This window comes from Myiozetetes cayanensis, unplaced genomic scaffold (genome assembly GCF_022539395.1).
Source record: "Myiozetetes cayanensis isolate MyiCay16 unplaced genomic scaffold, myiCay2020 scf9, whole genome shotgun sequence".
NCBI classification, from domain to species: domain Eukaryota; kingdom Metazoa; phylum Chordata; class Aves; order Passeriformes; family Tyrannidae; genus Myiozetetes; species Myiozetetes cayanensis.
The window spans coordinates 2370679-2392642 of NW_026088185.1; the positions used below are offsets into that span (position 1 = coordinate 2370679).

The window sequence follows — 21964 nt, forward strand, 5'->3', positions numbered from 1 at the left end:
CCCAGCAGCCTGCAGTTGGGCTTTTGAATTTCAATGCGTTTGTTGTCAGCAGTTGTTAATCCTTGGTGTAGTTCACAGAATGCTGTTCCACTGTTCTGTGAACACTTAGATATTTTTACATCCTGTGAGTATTACATGGGAGGCCATCTCTGAAAATCTTCCTGATGTGTACTTTGAAAGCCTGACCAACAGCTAATTTGCTTTCACTGCTTGACTATATTGAAATATATAAATGTATATATTAACTGTTTAAACTTTAAGGTCTATTTAAACAATAATTTAAATAGAAATGCATTTAAACAAAAAGCCCCTCAGCCGTATCAGCTCAGATGAGTCATCCTTAACAGAGTTTATCTCTCTTTCTTGGGGATGGCCTTTCTTACTCTCATTCCTGGAAGACCTGGGCCTCCGTCTTGCCCACGCTCTCCTGCAGGTCCGCTGGGGCCGGGAGGACCTGGGCTACCACGCTCCCCTGCAGGACCCTAAAAAAAAAAGAGATGTTGGGAAGTCACAGCAAAGAAACCAGCACCATGGGTTTTCCAAAATTTTGGAGGTTGGTTGTTTGTTTTCTTTTAATAGGGAAAATTTATACCTTTTCACCTGGAAGTCCGTTGGTACCGGGCAAGCCACGGAAACCGGGGGAGCCCTACCAAATAAAAGAACAAATTATGCAGCACAGATAACATGGAATAAGTTATGGTAAATGGGTTTTTCTTCCAAACTATTTACCATTAGAAATATTATTATGAAAATTAATGAAAATAAAAATATGTAAGTGACATTTTACCATAGTAAGAAGGACTACAGATAATTTTCTCTTTGGTTATAACCCTCCTGTTAAAATTATAGTCCACCCTCTATTATTTTTTAACTGGCTCTGCATCATTATTTATGAGTTTTCCAAATTAATACAAAAATAAACATCATATTCAGTATTGAACAATTATGTATTATATCCTCTAATTTAACACTGAGAAGATCTCTATTTTATTGTTTTAATGTTTACACTCACAACTATTTTCATTGTTTGCAAAAATTTTTAATTGTAAAATTTGATCTGTACCCCACTCATGTATTTAGTCTGATTAATTTGTTCACTGTGCATCTTTGGTTTCCATGTAGTTTCAAGCAAATATTGCAATCAGTTATTAAGTTAGGAGTTATAAATAGATTGGCACAATTTTGCTGATGGTTCAGATGGGAACAGCAATCTAAAATTTGTGATGATGTTGTTATTTATTTTGTTGAATGAATCAATTCAGGGATTCCCTTGTAAGACTGCTCTTCAGAACACTGTTGAATGTACTAGCTAAAAAGACTGTTTGCATTAAAGATATCACAGCACAGAAGACATCCTGACAATATTACTGCTATAGACATTTAAGATGTATTGACAGTAAAGATGTTGACATAAAGACACATCTTGAACATAGAAGAATTTCCAGAGCTGAAATTTCTGTAACTTTATTTTTGTTCTCTGAGAAGTAATTTTGAAATTTGTCTTATTTATTTCCCCTTGTAGTTCTCAGACTTCATGGTGCTTTTCAGCACAAATCTTTTGATACAACTCCCAGATAAGTAAGATCAGTGCTTCTTCAATATCAAAACCTGAAAGGCATTAATTTATTTCAGGCTGAGATGATAGATCCAAGCGCTGCAGTTCACAGGAGAAGCGAGATAAGAATTCGGCCCAGTTTCACAACCCAGCTTCACATCTGGAATTTGCTGAGAAGAGATAAGGAGCCAAATTTCTCCTGGAAGTGTTTTGAACACCAGAATTTGCTGTCTCTGCCTTAACTCAGAAGGTGACCTGCAGCACCTTACCCTTTCTCCAGGGGTGCCGGGAACACCGTTCTGTCCGGGTTCACCATTTGCGCCTCTTTTGCCTTCCTCACCGGGCGGTCCAGGAGCTCCTGGGGTGCCGTTTTCACCCTGGCAATGACAAAACCCAAGCCCACCAGTGAAGGCAGAAGTCTCAAAAAAAAAAAAAAAAACAAAACAAAACCCAAAGGGCTTTGTATGGGGAGTGATTCAGAGCTCAGACTTCCTCGGAAGAAGTCTCTGAACGCATTTTAAAATTGCTTACGCGCTCGCCTTTGGGGCCTGGATCTCCTTTTGCGCCATCCTTCCCAGGGTCTCCCTAAACAAGAGAAAAATCCTTTTAAAATTGTGGGTAGAAACAGGGTAAAATATTAAGAAATAAACATTCATTTCTTTCAAATCATTGACTCATTTTTAATTATTTTTCATTCTGCAAAGAAATTAGCATCCACTGGCTGAACCTGGATGTGGAAGACACAGGGCTCCTTAAAAATCCAGTAAAGGAAGGAGTGATACAACCTTTAACAACACTGAGTAAGATTTTATGCCTGTTTCTGAGCTATTTCAGACATCAAGTCTTTTGCTTGAAGTCCTTGAGTGTTTTCTCTGACGAAGAACTCTGTGTGGTGTAAGGCTGACAGAAAAGAGCCCACTGGGGTAAATGACAGTATAAGAGTGGGTACAACTCATTAGATGTAGTGGACTGTGGACTCAGCCTGTGGGAATTTAAACAGGTGAAATTAGGATTTTAAACCAGCAGATTTTGTCCAAGCTAACCATTTTAGACAAACTATATCTTTGTAGTGAGTTTCTCAATTGATAGGTAATTTAGGAAAAGAAGTATTACTGTCATCTTCGTGTATTGTATACAGCAATACCTAAAGGTGGGAAAGATTAATATATTTATAAAAATGATTGCCTATTTTCATTATAAAATAATTTATTAGACCATCTCAAGTGAATAGGAATTCAATGTTTGGTTTTGGTTTTTTTTTTTTTTAATGGCTTCAGAGTTACTTCCACCATATTTGTTTGCACAACCAAATTAATGAATATTAGTTACTCACCGGACTGCCCTTTGCTCCAGGGTTTCCACTTGCACCTGGTGGACCAGGAAGACCACGGCCTCCTGGCAGACCAGGAGCACCAGGAATACCAGAAGGTCCCTACAGAGAGTGAATAGCAAATGCAGATGAAGAAAGCATGGCAGTGTTGGACTCTATTCAGTCCAGACAGTGCCCATCACCAACACAGTGCAGCAAAAGGCAGTGATATGAACAGTACCCACCATTTCACCCTTGTTGCCGGGGCTTCCAGCCCTTCCAGGAGGGCCCTGAAACAAGAAATGCATTAATTAGCAATGCTGCTCACCTAGGACTAAGCCAAAGGACATGCAGGGCTTTGTGAAGGGCAGGTGACACAACCACCTCTCAGGTCCCACGTGGTGTTTACGTACCTGAGGCCCGGGTGGCCCAGCTTGACCTTGAGGACCAGGTTCTCCTCTCTCTCCAGGACTACCACTAACACCAGCAGGACCAGGAGGACCAGCTTCACCCTATGGAGAAAAAAAATAAAAAAGTAAAATGAGAAAATGAATGCATTTGAATCTTGTCTCCTGGGCAATCAGTATTAGCTTAATGGTGTCTTCCTCTACTGTGGCATCTGTGACTTTGGAAGAAGATTACCACCAGCATCACCTGAGTGCAAGAGACAAATCAGACAGTGCCCCCAGTGCTGAGGCACATGGTACCCAGGTGCTCCAGCCAGGACAAGCTGCACAACTCCTGAAGGTGTGGGAAGTTCCCTTCAGTCCCTGCCACAACCCAACACAGAACACAGGGTCCACTCCTTAAAGCTGTTTTGGAGTGGGCATGCATGAAGATGATGGGGATAGGGTTTGACTCATGCAACATATGAAAGCACATCAGTTCTAGGCTTGCAAACAGCATAATAGCAGCCAAAAAAAAATGAGGGCTTATAAAATAATGATGTACAGTGAGAAAAGCTGTATAACTATAGAAAGGACCAAGTTCCACGTAATTATGCATCTTTAGCTGAATACCTTAAAACCTGGAGAGCCTGGAAATCCTGCAGTTCCAGGGGGACCAGGGGGACCCTTAAAAGTGAAAGAAATACTATTAATGCAAAAGGTAAAAGCCATATGGAATTAATCTTTAGTTAAAAAAAAAAAAATCTGATGATGGGATTTTCCTCTGAGTAAGGAAACACCTGGCAAAAATTGAAAATACAAATCATGCTGTAGAAGATGAAGTTTGGCTGGTCCTAAAGTATCACACCTACATCTTGGTTACTCTGACGTTGACATGTTCAGCTAAATTTCTGTGTTTTAGATTTAAAAACCATGAAATCTGTCCTTGCAGAGGTTAAGTTATAAAACTGTTCAAAATCTGTTCTAATTATAAAAAAGGTGTAGGAAGGGAAAAAGAAGCCAATACAGCTGTCACACATATAAGTGGACATGCTCAGGTTTCTAGGCAGAGGATGTTGAAAAATTTTTTTCCACCTCAGGCAGCTAATATAAATGTATTTGATAAGACTATTCACAACTTGATCTGCACGGAGTACAGAAATTCTATCTGTGTTCTCTGAGAATAATCTGCTTTTGGATTTTTGCATTCCCCTGATTTACAGTGTTAAAACTCTCCTATTACACTTTAAGTGCTTTAAGCGTCTTAACCAACACAGTGATGAAATACAATTGAATAAAATGGTCATTCTTAACCCAGTGCACACAGCACTTTCAGGTTTGCTGTCACTGCAGAACACCAGCTAGAAGTAACTAGCCTAAAGCAACACGAATACTTAAAGTCAAACATCCGTAAATTGTCTTACAGGTGGGCCTGCTGCTCCTGGAGATCCATCTTTGCCATGGGCACCCTACAGAAAGAAGAGAGGTGTTGAGCACAGAACAAATACCCCAGACACAGAACCCACATGCTTTTATGTCCATGACTCAGAGATCACATTCTTGTGTCCTTACGTTCCCACTTGGTTGACCAAGATCTCAACTGAGAAATTGCAAAATGATAATTAAATAAATATTTTCTGAAGGAATTGTTCAACACTCTGCGTGGCCTGTACCATAATGAGGAGACAGCAAGATGCAAAAATATATTCTGACCACGTTTCTTAAGGAAATGCTGGCATCATCTGTGCGAATAAATAAGATTGCAATACATGTGTGTTTCAAAGTAACAGTCCTAATTCACATAAAAGACTAAAATTTCACTCCAGAAACCTAACAAGCATTTGGTATAATTTAAATCCTGTTGCCTGTCTTGCAGGCATATTAGACCAGGTCCTCTACTCCTCTACTGTAGTGTCTGTACAAACAAGTTGCTGGTTATTATATATATATTATGTTGTGAATTCCTTCAGAGCCAGTAATGTACTCCCTAATCCCAATCAAAGAGGAATGTTGTCTTTTTCCCACAGGTTACTTCTGAGATTGCATTTTTTTTTCTTCTCTCTGCCTTCTCCTGCTGCCCTCTGCTCCCACTCCTCCTCCCAGATGCTCTTGGCTGAACCTGAGCATGTGATGAAACACTGAACGTGTAATCAATTCATTTAAAAAAAGGCAATAAGATGGTGAACAGGTTGTGAGTCAGAAGTGTTACATCTTTAGCTGGGGACCAATAAGAGTTTCCCTGTATGATTTTATAGATGCTATATAGTTCTTCAGCCCTTTGCATGATGACTGTTTTAAGGAAAGCTATGAAGTAGGGAATTCTCAACATATTGAATCCAAATATGCTGCCTCTGAACAAGAACAACAGCTGCAATTACTTACAGGGCCACCGGGATTCCCAGGTCTTCCTCTTTCACCAGCTGGACCTCTTGGTCCCTAGAAAACATATGAAAACAAGTCAGTTAAATGGATTCCTAATTAATTTGGCTGAGCAAATAGACATTGCTCTTATTTGCATATCTTGCTATTGTTCAATGCATGTGGTGGGGTAATTAAAGTTAAGAGGATGATGAGTAACTCAGGTAACGTGTGAACACTACAGGATGCACATATTTACCGGCTGGCCTGGTGCTCCATTTACTCCAGGAAGACCAGTTTCACCCTGTTGTGGAAAGAAAACACCAATGACAGAATGAAACTTCTTCATCAAGCTGAGTTTCCTCAGCAGGAACAGGTTTGAGAGGTCTGAGAAGTCTAAACAAGTGCCAAAAGAAAATATTAAACAGGAAAAAAAAAAATCAGAAAGACTAAGTTCTGTAAGTATTATGCAACAAAGTTAGATGATACAGACATGTCCTTCACTTTGTAATCTCATGTTTATTGTGACCAGACAAGTGGGACATGATGTGGTTCAGAAAGTATAACTCCTTTGGAATGATTCTTATTCTTTTCATAGAGAAATTACATGGGTTTCTTTAATGTTAACTGGATTTTTATGACTGTTTGAGAGGCAAAGCACAGCTATACAACAAATGATGGAGGTCATTAATGTACCTACTACGAAGATGACACTGATTTTTTACCTTTGGACCAGGAGCACCACTGTCACCCTTGGCACCATCTTTTCCATCAAAACCCTGTGGGAAAGTAAAACCATATCTGTGAATAGTATTCCTCCTTCATTCTGTAAAACTTGGTCCTTCTTGGCAAAATATTGAGCCCCCAAAAAGGGCATATTTTTTATAATGAATGCTCTCAGCTGTTGGAACACTTTTTGGCATTTGGGATGAAGCTCCACAACTGAGGTAGCTAGAAAAAATTTAAGAATTTGTTACAGAATGTCAGATCACATTGTTAAGAAATTTGCCTTTAATTCTAGGATTCAATCTCTTTGAACTGATGATTGAAAGAGCACAACCATGCAACACCATAATTCAAGTGGTTTACTTACTCGTTGACCCTTCATCCCAGGCATCCCAGGCATCCCAGGGATTCCCTTGTGACCCTAAAGACATAAATATAGAAGTGTTATAAATCATGTATTTACTGTATTAAGGGCACAAATCAATGTTCACTGTAAGTCATGTTCATTTGACTACCTTAAAATGGGAAAAAACACCCCTATGACTACAAAATTGTGGTTATTGGGGGCTTTTCCATACCGGTAATCCAGGGATTCCACGATCTCCATTTCTGCCTGGTCTGCCTGGTTCTCCCTATTGAAAGAAAGTAAATTTTGTTTGTTAGTGTTTTGCTATTGTTTCAGTTACTGGCAAAGCACCAGTTCTAGAAGATGAAGAATAAGCAGGTGAAACTTCAACCAAAGACAGTGGGGAAAATCATAGCAGGGTGACAGTTCACTGCCTTCTGAAAAACAAGTGCCAGAATTTAAAAACTCCACTTTAAACAAGATTTCAGTTAATATCTAAGTTATTTCAATCCAAACTTTAGAAAGGGATGATCCCAGAAAATTTATTTTTCTTGGTGAAACACTCAAAGTGGACAAAATATTTATGTTTGTCTTGCCCGGTACTACACCTATTCAGAACTGCCAGGTGTGACACAAAACACGGTGTTAAGGGCTAGAACTCTCAAAGTAAGATTTAAGGGGAGCAGAAAACTACCACTACTGTCTGATTTTCTTTATAACTGCTAATTTATTTTACACCAGATCAAAATACTGGTTTTATGCTTATATTTTCTCTCTCTTTTTAAAAAAACTGTATCAATCAAATTGCCTGCTAAAATGGAAATTTTTTTTGAATGGATTGTTAGACCTAATGTAAATGGAAATCCAGTTTCTTACAGTCATGTTGTCAAATGGAGAAATAGGGAGATGTAAAAAATGACGAAATGCAGTGGTATCAATATGCTCTGCTGTCTTACCATTTAATTAACATTTTTTTCTATAAGTTGAATAATGGTCAACTTACATCTTTCCCAGGTGGACCAACTGGGCCTATCATTCCAACAGGGCCTGGGGGACCCTGTAAAAAAAAAAAATACAAAATTTCAACATCATTTGACATACATTATAGTAAACAGACAGGATGAACTGTAAAATTTCAATCCACTCCAGTGATGACACAGATTCATGTTTGCAAGATGATGCCTTTAGCATATAAGTGATACAAAATGTATACATACAGGAGGGCCAGGTTGTCCAGGTTCTCCAGGGGAACCTTGGTATCCAGCAGAGCCCTATAATGCAGAAAAAACCCAGGTAAGACTTGAGCAATTGCAGGTATCATTTCTCATGGTGCTGTTCTAGTTTCTAATCACATAATTGTAAAGGAGAATTGTCATCAGAAAGGTCAACAAATGACCAAAGGTGAGTTTACAGCAGAACCAAGCAGAACCTGCCTCCACAAAATCAGAAACAAAACTGCTCCTCTAAAAGGAGATGGATGTCAAAAAATCAGACCCCTGGGTGGGTATGAGGATTCCCACTCTCCTTTACCTCCTGTTCAGTTTTTGTATGGCCAAACATTTGGGGTTGTTAACAGGATGACAGGTAAATCTTAAAACAGTCTTTGGCTGAGACCCCACAGACTTGCAGAGAGCTCAGGGACTTAAGACACATGGATTTAAGCAAGCACAGTATATTGTCCTCAGCTCTTGAGTCTTGGTGATGCATAGAAGGTACAGCCCAATAAACAGAGGATGACATTTATCCATAAAATTCTTCAGTATAGTATCTAAGTTGAAAAGATACTTAATATTTACGACAGAGAAAAGGAGAAGCTCATACAAAAGGATGCAAGGTGATTATGAAAAGATTAATTTTACTTACAGGGGGACCTGCGTGACCAGGTGGGCCAGGGGGGCCACTGGGGCCAGGTGGTCCTGGAAAGCCACTCTATAGTGTAGATTAAAAAATAGTAATTATATTAATGTATATAACTGTAAAGCTTTATGTAATTGCAATAGTCATCAATACCTGTGAAATAAATTTTTACACGTTAGAACAGAGAAAAATTCACAGTGATCTGTGCCAGTCAAAAAGTGCAGTAGAACAGAGGCAGCAGTATAAATATATACACATTGCTAAAGAAATACAGTGTCTGTAGCTACAGTCCCTTCAGAAAAGGCTTCACTGGGTTTCTCCTTGCAAGCTTAACTGACAGACTCCACAGGCTACTTTCACGGCTGCAATTTTCGCTTTTTGAGTCACTATGCCCCTCCTCTAGACACCCAGAAGGATGCTCACAGCTCAGCTTGTCAGCAAGAATAGATAACTGGAACTCCTAATTTGTTAAACAGAATAAATGAGAATAAACTGAGCTTTACTAGCCTTGAAGGTATACTGAATTAAGGCCATATTTTTGTTACTATTAGTTAGGCAACCATTTCCACCAGTGAAAACTTTTCTGAACTTTAACAGTACTAAGCCATAAGAAAGAAAGGAGGTCTGGACTGACTAAACCCTCGGCATTTTGACTTCCTGTAACAACAAACCACAAAAGCATTTGATGCTGCAAAACACAAAACATTTGAAAGTTAGCACAGTGGTCTACTGCTGCTGTATGGGGTTCTTCAAAGAGAGCTTTTGTTAAATTAAACTCTTCATTTGTTTCATAAAGCCCAAAGAGTTATATTTATGAATTACATGAGAATCACTTTGTGCTGCAGTACTGGCAAGACATCCCATAGTTTAATTATCCACATAATGTGTTTCGTGGGATTTTGTCATATTGTGTCAGAATATGTTAATATTACTTCACAGATTGTCTTTTGTCCAGGTAAAGTAAGTCATTGTAATATTTACTATTTTCTAGGACAAGAAATTTACAACAAGTGGCAGAGCAGTCAGGGTCAGGGTAAATGGAGTGCCCTTCAGTGTGTGAATACAATAAGCAGTCCCCTTGCTGTTAATTGTTACAACTCATTTGGTATAAATAACTGTAGACTCAACATGAATTAGAGCCACCTACTCATCAATAGCAATCAATCCATTAGACTTATGGCTATAAAAAAGCAACACACTGAGGAGATAAACTGATAGTTAGGGGTGATGTGCCTGCTGACAGCATCTCCAGACTGTGAAGAAATGAGCATATCGCAGCTGGAGGATGTGCACTGGTGGAAAGAGACACAGCACGTGGAGGTTATTAGAGAAAGTAATGAGAAACTGTGATGTAAAGCACAAAATCCATCTACAAGCAGTGGAAGGAAGGACATGGGAAAACAGGAGAGATGTGTGATAGAGGAAATACCAGGCATGGTAACAACCCACAGGCTGTATTTGTGCTATATATATTTTTTTTTAATAAATCTTCCAAATCATTTCAGTTTGGGCACTTATTCAAACTAAGTATTTAAGCTGAAAATTGATGAATTTATAAAACACTAAAGAATTTATTCTATGTAATGCTAATTAGAAACATTATTTATTCCTAATGATTTCAGTCTTGTCTGCCTGTAACTGCTGTTACTTTGCAGTCACATATGGTATAATGCAAAGTAAAAAACATTATGACCTGAAAGTATATAGACAATCCTGAAGCAATTCTAGGGTGCCCAATAAAGTAGTTTGGTGGGGTTTTTTTAACTCAAGTCCACAAGAAATCACTAATCATTGCCAGAAAAATAAAAAGCCAAAATAGAGAGCCATAGTTGTTAACTGAGTATCTTGGTTACCTGCCTGGTTCAACACATCCCATATTAAGACAATATGTAGCAAAATGTAGATGATTTTGATAAGCTGTGGGCAAAACTGTGAGGAGCTGAGTATGAACGAATGAATAAATAAACACAAAACCAGATGGTTGAAGAAGACCAATGCATGGATGATCACATTAGCAGATGAAGTAAGCAGAAATAAACAGATTAAAATAAAGGTGAGAAAATAATCTACACTATTTCAGGAAAACCAGCTGTCATGGTTAACAAACTTTACTTCACAAGATGATTGTGACTGAACCCTGAGAAATAACACATTTGCTTGGAAGTGCCTGGATATGTTACAACATGTGATACCCAAACCTTGTTGTGCAGAATTGGACTGAAAATGATGATCATGCTTAATGAAGCAGCAGCCAATCTCAAATAATAACAATTCACAACATCCTCTATATATTGCAGATTGCCTGAATCAAGGACACTTCATGATGAACATCTCTAAATCCCAGTGCCTAAAAGGAAAATCATGAGGTGCAACGCTCAGATTTATTTTACATGGGATGTATAGCTCAGGTACATCTCTTTCAGGTAATCCATTATTTTTGTCACTAAAAAAACCTGTGAAAAGCTTGGGCCACGCCTAGCAGGCAGATACAGCATCCTTAGTACACAGTCTGAATAGCTGTGGGTAAAGAAAAATGGCAATTGTAAAAAAAAACAAAGTGAAAACATTTTGACTTCTTGATGAAAAAGCAGTTTGCAAGAGGGTTTATTCACTTTTTATCAGGCAGATTGGAATTGTGGAAAAGTAAGGATGTATGGAGTATCATGCTGAGTAAAGACAGAATGCTGCTGAGTGTGTAAAGGAAGATTAAGGGCCAGTAGAAGGGATAAAAATGTGGTGGAAGGGAGGGAAGCAATTAGTGGAAGAATATGAAGCAAATAAGTGAGGAAGGTATGCAAGGGAGAAAGGATAAATGTTTAAGTAGTATAATAAAGTGAATCAGAGACAGAGATTATGAAAAAGAAGGTAAGAAATTGAAGAAGGAAAGTGAAAAGGTAAAAAATCCAGATGATCTATAGCTACTTTCTAGAATAATATTGCTGACCAAACTGCTGCCTTACATTACACTCAACTTGCAGGTGATAAATAAAAGAAAACTTATATTATTTAATTAAAATCAGGATATATACACATCCAAGGCATAATCTACAAGCAGAAATTTTGTTCTTTAAAAAAAGGAAAGGACAGAAAAAAGGCTATAGCATCTTACAATGGGCTGTGGGTACCCCAAACCAACTGAACCAGCCTTCACGTCATAGGAGTCATACTGTGGAGAAAAACCCTGTAAAAGAAATAGAGAAAAAACAGACAGAAAAAAAAGAAAAAAAAAAAAAAAAAAGAAAGAAAAAATTGTGATTGCTACAAATAAGGTAATTCCTACAAATAAGGTAATTCTTCTCTTACATTGGTATGGCAAATTTATGGAAATAACTCATTTGTATCTACTGAGTAATATTGCTTGACATACAGCTGCCATATATTTACATCATCCAAAACAGAAGTACAGCCAATGTCTTCCTTCTGAGGTCATGGTAAAGTTAGCTCCCTAGGCTGGGTGTATCCATTTTTCATCTTGAGAGCTGGGCCTCAGCTGAACCAAAAAATTACCATTCTCTCTCCTTTTATTCTTGTTTTATTCCTTTTAAGCTTCTGTTCCCAGCCTCTTTTCTTTTGGACTTAGTTGCCACTCAAGGAAGCTGCTGAAATATTTTCTGTTGCACTAAAGAATGCAAATGTTTATTGTTAGTATTTTCCTGATTTCTTTTACCTGTGACTAATGAACGACTCATTTCATATCAGCAGACTTAGTTAAAGGATATGGCATTGGTGCAGTAATGGCACATAAGGTGGCTGAGCAAGAAGGGTTGAATACATGGAGTGTTCTGCCTGATATCCCAAACCAATGTGGACCCAGCTCCTGCACTGGCCAGGGACAACCCTCCTGTCAGGATTCAACAGCACATCTTTGATGCAGCGTTGGAATGGGTGACTAATTCAGCCTGTTATCCTCTCCTGTGTCAGCATCAGCCCTCCCAAAGCCAGTAGCTCTCTTGCTTTACTACTGTGGTGTCAATTAAGACTGGTTAACTGATCCACTGGGACCTCTCCCAGAAGCTCTGTCCTGCAGGGGCAATCCCTTCCAGAATTAAATAAAAACAAGGTATCTTTCCTCAAGTTTCTGGCTTAGCTGGGAGTGGAACTGTACATGCAAGTTATAACCAGTGGCCTATATTCAAAAGTAGCAATTGTTTTAACATGCAGTTTTTAACATCTGTAAATCTAGGCTCGGTCAATTGCATGGAAGACAATGCCATCTCTTCAAGCACTACCTGGGGCTTAAATCCAGGACAGATCCAACTGCACAGAGACTTTAGTTACAATTAATTCTCCTGCTGAGCCTCGCCAGCTCTAGTAAAGTTCTTTGGTAATCAGAAATGAATTCAAGATTCAGCGAGCCAGAAGTAAAGGGGGAGCACGACAAACAGTACTTGCTTGGCACTTCCTTGCAAGCAGAAAGACTTGTTTTTCAGTCTAGTCTCGTGGGAACGTTTTTTTATTAAACATGCATTTCATAAAATATAGGAAAGTATGAGGGTTCCCTAACCATTGAGTGGGCATAATTCCTCCTACACGCTCTTTCTAGTTAGAACTATTTCTGAGTTACGTAAGTGCTGCAACAAATCTGGCTCCAAAAAGTTTAAAAAATAAGATAAGGCAGAGATTTAATTGCACTTCGGGGACATTTTATGGACAAAACCCCAGGATAACAAGAAAACTCCACCCACCACTCAGCTCTGTTTTTCAAAGGCACAAATGAGAGAGGAAAGCAAAGCACCTGTGAAGGTGCAAGGGAGAGGTGCCTGCAATATTGCCTGGTATGCTCACAAACAACAACGTGGAAGCTGAACACAACAATGACTTACCCCTCCACTTATACTGGGACACGACTGGCAGATCCCGGGAGGCCCAGGAGCTCCAGGGCTCCCTGGCTGTCCTGGTGGGCCAGGGGGACCATTTCTGCCTGGAACCCCGGGAGAACCCTGCAAAGGCACAAACAGATACAGATGTTGTCACCTGCCTCCAGCTGCAAGGGCAGTGCAGGACAAATCTTTGCATTGGTAACAAAGCCTGTGTGACTGTGGTGGGAAAGCTCTGCTGAACACAAGACCACACCCAAACACTCAGGGAAGACACAGCACACCATTTTCACACATGGAAACAATTCTTAGTTGCTGGAGCCTTATTGCAACTGATATTGGATCAAACATGTCAGAAGTATTAAACTGTTCAACTCCTGAATCTAAAATTGATGCTGCTAGTGGAGTAATAGATTTTTTTATTTTGCTACAGGGGAGAAGCATAACAAAACATAACAAATGTGGCATTGTTTGGACTCATCTCTCTGTGTTCTTCCAGTTTAAATTTTTGAGAGTTTTGTTGAACTTAAAGGGATACTTCAAAATAACTACATGGTACAGTCCTTCACTTCAGACAGTGCAGACATCAGTGAGAGCTGGATATCTTAGCAGACTGGATAAGATATATAACACTAGAGGAACTGGGCCTGATTTTGTTCATTTCCTTGGTGGAGAAAAAAAAGTTGTACTCACTGGGTCTCCTTTGGGACCTCGGGGGAATTCTCCAGGAGTCTGGAAAAGAAGACAACTAATTAATTTAAACAAGATAATAAAAAGAAAACAAAAATTTTGCACGCATAAACAAGAGCAAAGCACATTTAAACATTTGAATACAGTTTTATGACATGAATTCCATTTATTCTTACTCAGTATATTTAAAAGCTACCAAATAAATGGGGTCTTTGGTCAGTCTATCTGCATTTTTTTTTTGGGCTCATCTGTAGAATTACACCTCCCCTTCAGCCAAAAACCTAATAAAATCAGTGGAGCTTTGCTATTGAGCACAGTGGGAACAGAAGTCCACTGTGGAGCCCTGTAAGGGACATTTTTCTTGTATCCTTCTCAGTCCAGCATGTTCAGTGTGAGTATGTAGCTAATTCTGAATTCTCAGCTTTATGGTTCCAATTTATTTATTTTTCAACATGTTACTGTCTGGATTTTTAATTTATGTGCTCAGCTGCTAGTGGTAGCAAAGAATATTCTGCTGAAACTATCTTGGGTCTTTCAAGGTGACATTTTCTCACCATCCAAGGTCAACAGGACAGCTTCCAATGGGCTCATACATCAAAGAGAGAGGCTGGGGGAAGTATCCCACTTGTCCTTCATTATCAGGAACCCCAGAACTGATAAAATGAATCTCTGGACACAATGACAGAGGGAGCTGTGCTTAAATCTCCAACGTGCTTTTATGTGCCACTCATTTACACCTCTCAAACTGTTAACTGACGTAGCTCAGGTAATCCTGGAAGGAGTAGAGTTACACTAGAGTGGTGCAAATAACACAGGGTGACATCTCATGCTTAAGCAGATATACTCTAGAGCTGCAGAAATGCATCTTCTCTCTCTTCCATACACACATCTCTTTCTTATCTTCTGGGTAGGAATCTTCAAGGTGTCTGTGGCAACCTCTGTACTCTAACAGAATCTCCTGGATCTTAAACAGGGTTGAAATGTTCAGATAACCTCAGAGCTCAGGACAGCTGGCTCACTCCCTGCAGTGGTCAGGCAGGGGCCTTGGTTTGTACCAGCATCCTTGATTTTCCTGAGTTTTAAGTTGCTGCAAGGCATAATTATGTAATGGTGGTGCCTATAAGCGAGATGGTGGTGGTGAATTAGGGATGTAGAGTGTGAATCACCTTTTCTTTGCATTAAATCTGTAAAAGGAAATTTGCTCTGTGATGGTGTAGAATTGAGTTGATAAGAAATGCAGATTCTCAGTAGAGTGTGGAAATTCTCCAGTTTTCTTTCACTCTGTGCTGGCATTAGTTTCATGGATGTAGATTGAGCATGTGATCAACAAATAAGGTGTTTACATTATTCCTGTGCTTCTCCACAAAATGATAAATGTAATGCCTAATTGCTGCCCTCTGTCCCTTTCTACTCTTTTTCTGTGCCTGTTTTCTGTGTAAAACTGAGCTGAAAGACTTAAAGCTTTCAGCTGCATAGCCCAAAGGACTAACAAGCATTTTATCAGAGCTGGTACCAACTCTCTGATAAAATACAGAAATATTCTCGAATTAGGTAAAAAAGGTAAAACTCTGTGTAAGTTCCAGCTGGTTTTTAGATTTGATCTGCCAAAATTTGCCCATCCTAGGTATTTACCTAAAGCAAGAAAGTGGCATTGTAAAGTGTTTAAGAACATCTAAACCAAAATGAATTGAGGTTGACACAGATCAAGGAGGCAGCAACACCAAAGAAGCAACACTGAGAATAAACTCACTCTTGGAGGTGGTGTTGTTGTTTGTGGACAAACTGGACAGCACTCTCCAAAAGGGATCTCTGGGTTGGGGCAGTCCAGCTCCTGGTCATCACAGATGATGTCATCGCAGAGAACAGACCCTGAGTCGCACACACAGATTTGGCATGGCTCTGGTTTCCAAACGTCCCTGTCAGCGTAAGCCTGCCCAAGATGGGTACATCCTGTGACTGGAAAAAAAAAAGACAAAATAGCGTTTAGTATTATCTTGAATGTTTTTTATCCAAATCAAAGATGAATAACATGAAAACTGTGGGATAGTTTGTTTTGTTTGCTACTGTAATACAGTTTACGCACGTGAAAAAAGAGGCTAAATACTCCCCTTCAGACACTGGAAAGGATCTGTTACATTAATTGCAGAGTCTGCTCTGAATGTAGAAACAGACATCAATGGAAACTTCCTGGAGCTGATCCAAAGCCCAATTAAATCTCTGATAATCTTCAGTCTGGAGTAATTTTAGTGTCAGACTGAGTTAGTGCCTAATTAGCAATTGAATTCTCTGCCGCAGCTACAACGTGAACGTGCCAAACTCCTCAAACAACTGTATCGCTGGCCCCCACCACGTGCCAGTGCCAGCACTTACACATGGAAGAAGCCATCTGCCCAGCACCAGCTCTTGTCACTGGCACCCTGCATTAACAGCTAGCACCAAGGGTTTTCAAAGTGCTTTTTGAAAAGTCAACGTATGTGACGGATCTAAAAGAACGTTCACGTTAATTGCCCCAAACGGTTCGCAATTATCGTGTCATCTGGCCTGCTCAAATGTTACAAGTGGCTGTATTTTCAGAAAAAACATTGCTCATCTGTAATACTCATGGCCTTGTGAGTTCCTTCCAACAGCTGTTTTACTGATCAACCTTGTTACAGGTTATGAATTTGAAGAGACTGACACAAACCAACTTCAAACGTTAAATTTGGGGTTTGTATTTTCTTAAGAAAAAATCGTGATCCAGAAATCTGGGTCATTTAGAAAAACAATACGAAAATAACACTACAAAGTTTTATAAGCTCATTTTTAGTTTTATAGAAGTTATTACAAGTTTCAGATTACAAATATAAATATCAGTGAATGTCCTGTTGTAATGTTTTTTTCCATAACTAACTCAAAATAGAGCTATGTGTGAACCTACATCATTCTTAAAGCTTTAATACCAGGATAATTGACCTACTACACACCACCCTTCAAAAAGAAAACCAAAATGCCAAAAAGATGTAATTCAGAGCTCTGACATTAAAATTACCTCTGGCTCCAGGCAGAAATTTCTGAATGCCATCAAATTGTTGCAATGGTCATTATTATGTAGTATGAGACTGAGTCCAAATTTATAGTGCAGTCCCTCCCTGTGGATTATTCAGTCCCTTCCATCCCTCCCTCCCGCCCATCCAGTGCATCTTTGATCTCTGTCTTTGCATTGTTTTCCTTTCTCTCTGTATTTGTGGCTATCTGTTCTTACATCTACCCCCAGGCTCTTTGGACATATTTAGATGCGCTTCACCTTTCCTATAACACACGACTTCACTTTCCATCTTCTGGGAATCCTCTTTTATTTTGTACCTGAAGAGTTCACCTTCTTTATTGCCCTGTACTCAACTGAGATGAGTTTTCCCCTGCTCCCTTCCCAGTGTCTCACTCAGCTGCTTTTCCTTGTCCATATTAGTCTGACTTTTTCCTCCAGTTCACCCATGAAATTCATCACCTCCTTGTAGGAGCTCTGGAAGGGTGACTGGGAATACAAGCAAGACATGACTAACTGAGAGGAGAGCTGGAGTGGGGATCTTGGAGCAGGGCACTGCATGGGACAGGAGAGGTTTTTTTTTTCCAATTTCAACCCTCCTACAGGCTGTCTGTGCACACCAACTTATCTTATTTTTGCAATTTTTTTCTATTATACTTTAAGCAAACAAGAAAATGTTGGCTGTCAGTAGGCTGACACTATTTATGATTAAGACTTGATTTTGGCCACTATCTTTATTAGGGTAACAACAAGATGCATCAAGCTTCAGAAACCCTTTTCAGACATTATCTTTGCCTGCTATCAAGCTGGGAGCCAGTATTTTACCTTCCTTTGACAACACAGAAAATCCTAAAACCAAAAATATTCCAATGGCGTATAAAAACTCAACCCCCTCAAACATTCTCTACTCACTTAGAAATTTACCTTTTCCTTTTGGGTCTCACAAGGAACTTCACATTCTGCACAAGAGAGATGGAAAAGAACTGCTCATTTCCAGGACAGCCTCTTCCTCAGGCCCACACGACAGAGGGTCACAGCATCAGAGGATGCTGCTTCAAAGGGCATTGCATAATAATGACTACCTTTGAAGAGGATCTAGACATCCTTCCTTATTCTGCCAAGTTAGGTCTAGTTTCTAAAAAAGTTACCTGCTTTCCCAGTTCTCACATCACATAACCACGTCCGTGGATCCCAGGTTAATAAGCTTATTCTCTGCTCAGTGAAGTGCTGACTGTTTCTGCAAGAAACATCTCCCTCCTTTTCACAAACCAGGGTTTCAGTGTGGGCACTGGGGAAAAAAAAATAAGCTCTCCAGGCTTGGCAAGACTCATGACAAACACTTCCTGACAAACAAGAAGGCTGAAATGCTTTCTACAAACGAAAAGCGCAGCAATATGAATGAAATCTTCTTCCTAGTCTCTCTAGTGACTTGAGAAAAACCAAATTATAAGTTGCAAAAGCTGAGTAGTTCAGTGCACGAGTGGCTCACTGTGCACATGAAACCCTCACGTGCTGTGGGAGGCAGAAAGCCATCCAAGCTACTGGGGGGGTTAGAGCTCGTTATCCATCTCAGAGGAGCTGGTTGGATGCACCCTGGAGAGCATGGATGGGCACAGATCCATGTCAGAGCGACTCAGCTGCCACTCCACTTAAAGCACTTCCCAGGTCCACAGGTTAAAAGATTCTTTTCATTCACAAACATATTGAGGAAGGGGAGAAATTATTTTTCTTTAGGGTAAGTCTAGATACAATTGTTAAATAAAGATAAAGTAGGGATCTAAAAGAACTTAATATTGCTACTGCTTGCACTTGTCAATGGACATTTATACGAATTGCATACACAAATAAAAAGATGCAGAGTGCACACACCTTTCCATAGCCCAAGGATGTGTTTGATTAATTGTAATATTCAGATTTTCAGCTCTCAGTACCACTTTCTTAGCCTTTCAAAACCACATTTTTTTAAACTATGTGTTTGAGACAGCAAAGTCCTTATTCACTAGGAAATTCATATCCAAGGATTTCCACTTTCCTATGTCCATTTTTTTTCCTTACTTCATTTTCATTGATTTTTTCTGTTGTTTTGTTATTTTCAGAGATATGATCCTGCTGCCCTACTGTGAAGAGGACAGCTCAGATGGGGAGCAGAAAAAAGGTCACCTTTCCCATATATTTGCACTGCTGGTTAGAAAAGATTCTGTTTTCAAAACAGCAGCAGAGGCTTTTCTCAGTGACCAGCTTTTCTCACTGAGAGCACTCACCTTCCCATATTTTAGTAAACAATATAAATGAAAATAATGGAAATTCAAAATGTGTCAAAACAATTGACATGATTTTATAGTAATAAGCAAATAAAGCAGATTTCTCTGCATTTTTACAAGATTGTCATTCAGTTATTCTACAGTAGATGGCATCATTTAACAGAAAGAAGACAAAACATCGAAGACATATGGATATAATGACATTCATATTCGCTTCTAACTTTCTGGACATTGTTAAATGAATTAAGAAATAAGCTAGGAGAGCTGCAATGAAAATCGCTGTGGCCTTTGGCAGAATGAAAGCATTAAAAAGGTTTCCAAAGGAAACTTACATCTGGGAAGACTTAGGCTGTTAAAGACACCCCCTCTGTGCTCAGATGTAGATCTGTGTGTCAGCATGTTATGACATAATGCATTTTGCATTGCTCATAAAGATTAACCATTAGCTCCAAAATCCTTTGGAAAGCTGATTTGTGCTAAAGCACTGGCGAGTAACACGTAGGAGTAATGAGGTTATAAAAAAAGCTGACTTGTCTACTTCTTGACTTGTGTTATAACAGTCACATACTTGCCAGCTTTTCTTATTGGTTCTTAAATGTACACACCAGCCTAAGATTTAAAAAAATATTAGAATTCCAAGGTATTTTTCTATAGCAATGCAAAATCTTATTCTTCTCCCCAAAGCCCTAAGCAGGGTGGCTGTACAGCACTTCACTTCTGTGGCAGTTACTGCAATGGTTTGTTGGAAGTTCTGTCAGTCTCTAGTGCACTGTAAAAAAAGTTAAATGTTTGAAAGCCTGAAAAACATCACATTTATGCTGTTTATTGAGCATTCATGTTGTTAAAGGTTTTGCTGTGAGTAGCATTTCCCTGGGCCAGCCCAAATTAGTGAATAAAAGAAAAAAGAGGCAACACAATCTCTGTCATATGCTGGTTTTGAATTATTTCCCATTTCAAGCAGGCTAACAGTGGGAACTGAAAGGAAAATCACCATTTAGTTGCAAAGCACCTATAAGTGTGGTACATAAAAGAGCCCAGTGGGTACAAGGGAAAACAAATAAGGTCATGGCAGGCCTGAAGGATGACAGATATCATATGGGACACAACCCCAATCCCAGTGAAGTGAATGGGAATTTGTTATCAAGTGCTGTGAACTGAGAAGCTGACCTGTTTTGTAGCTGCTTTTGGCTTTGCATTTGTGCAAGCACCGTGATCGTGACTTAACCACAATTACATGGCAAAAGGAAAAAATTTCCTAATAGTATCCTCAAAAACCACAGGCTTGTCCACTCTGGATAGAGCAAACATCCAGCTTTTGCATTAGGAGCAGACTCACATATCCCACTTGCAGAGATGTGACTAAATGGTCAGAAATTAAAGAACATCTTGAACTTGTCTGGTTCTGCCTCAGAAAGGGCCATAGTCCACACAGAGGTGACTCATGGTCCTCCAGCAGCGGCCTGATGATGGCTTGGGAAACAAAACTGAGGAGCTTTGGTCTGTGAGAATCTGATCACAAATGCAATGAGTCAAACAAACAGTTTTTGCTGTATTTAAGGTGAATCTGGTAAAGGTTAAAGCACTGAGATGAAGGAGGCCTTGTCTCTGACTGGATCCAAAGCCTGATGAATCTAAGAAGGGTCCTTCTGCTGCTTTTTAACTGTACAAAACCTGTGCTTCCTTACTCTGACCTAGTTTTGCTTATTCTTCCCTGCAGTGGAGTAGATGGAGGAATCCGTCCCAGCATCTGCAGCAATGCTGCTTTCTTTCCATTTACTGAGCAGAAAAGAATGCCACAGCGTCTATCTCGAAGCAAATGGTTTGGGCTCCCTGTCTGGTATGATGATGATGTTTATAAGAAACCCAAACATGCTCGTTCCATCCCATCGTTAGTAATGGAAACAAAAGGACTATCATAATGAATGAATTGGCTTGCTGAGCCAGAGTGGCCTGGCTTGTTGGCCTGCTCTCCTCTCAGGTTAAGTGCTGAGTACCCAAAACAGTCTGAAGTCCTGTCTTTTTCAGGGAGTCAGGAAAAGAAGGGGAAGTAAAGGAAAAGAAATGGGTTAACAAGTGGTTTTTTTTTTCAACTGCAAGGCCTTCAGACATTGTTTCAGCTGGAATTGCCTTAAAACAACAAGCTAATAAATGTTTCACACAGGGCATAAGGACTTAAGGGTCAGTTTAGGTATCCCTACCTATTAGGACATTTTCAGGTAATATTTTGTAAGGCTTGCCCATCATGTGACCAGAGGTATCAGGAAAGAAACCTCAATTCAGAAATCACTTAAATGCTGACTGTGAAGAATCGGACCGGGTCCATCTTAAAAAATCCTTCCCTGCTCCATGAGCGGTGTAGCAGGAAGAACTGCTATCAGGTGGAATGGAAAAGAATGAATGAACAGTTCACAGATTTCCCAAGTTTCACACCAAAAAAAAAAAAAAGGGTGCATCCTGTGCTTTCAGAATGAAACCAAAGCTTTCTTACTACGAGGGATGCTCGTCTGCCAAGAAAGCTGGCCTTGGAACAGCTCTGCCACAGCGCCAGGCCCAGTTTTCCCCTTCTCTCACATGCAGAGCAAGAAAGAGAAAGCTGCCTAAAGGAATGCTGGTTAAGCAGAACACAGTACTTGTCTG

The 21964-nt window shown here is 39.6% G+C and overlaps 1 protein-coding gene across 1 annotated transcript in view; it reads right to left on the reverse strand.

The window, feature by feature from the left end:
• Nucleotides 1-21964, reverse strand: part of COL3A1 (collagen type III alpha 1 chain) — a 50030-nt gene that overhangs the window by 16294 nt on the left and 11772 nt on the right. Inside the window, exons 2-22 of the mRNA XM_050339946.1 lie at nt 15795-16000; nt 14048-14086; nt 13361-13477; nt 11647-11718; nt 8544-8609; nt 7898-7951; nt 7684-7737; nt 6913-6966; nt 6702-6755; nt 6334-6387; nt 5868-5912; nt 5633-5686; nt 4675-4719; nt 3884-3937; nt 3278-3376; nt 3110-3154; nt 2889-2987; nt 2087-2140; nt 1825-1932; nt 593-646; nt 384-482 (exon numbers count right to left, since the gene is read on the reverse strand). Of these exons, the coding sequence (XP_050195903.1) occupies nt 384-482; nt 593-646; nt 1825-1932; nt 2087-2140; nt 2889-2987; nt 3110-3154; nt 3278-3376; nt 3884-3937; nt 4675-4719; nt 5633-5686; nt 5868-5912; nt 6334-6387; nt 6702-6755; nt 6913-6966; nt 7684-7737; nt 7898-7951; nt 8544-8609; nt 11647-11718; nt 13361-13477; nt 14048-14086; nt 15795-16000 (1526 nt within the window). The remainder of the gene's footprint in view (nt 1-383; nt 483-592; nt 647-1824; nt 1933-2086; nt 2141-2888; nt 2988-3109; nt 3155-3277; nt 3377-3883; nt 3938-4674; nt 4720-5632; nt 5687-5867; nt 5913-6333; nt 6388-6701; nt 6756-6912; nt 6967-7683; nt 7738-7897; nt 7952-8543; nt 8610-11646; nt 11719-13360; nt 13478-14047; nt 14087-15794; nt 16001-21964) is intronic.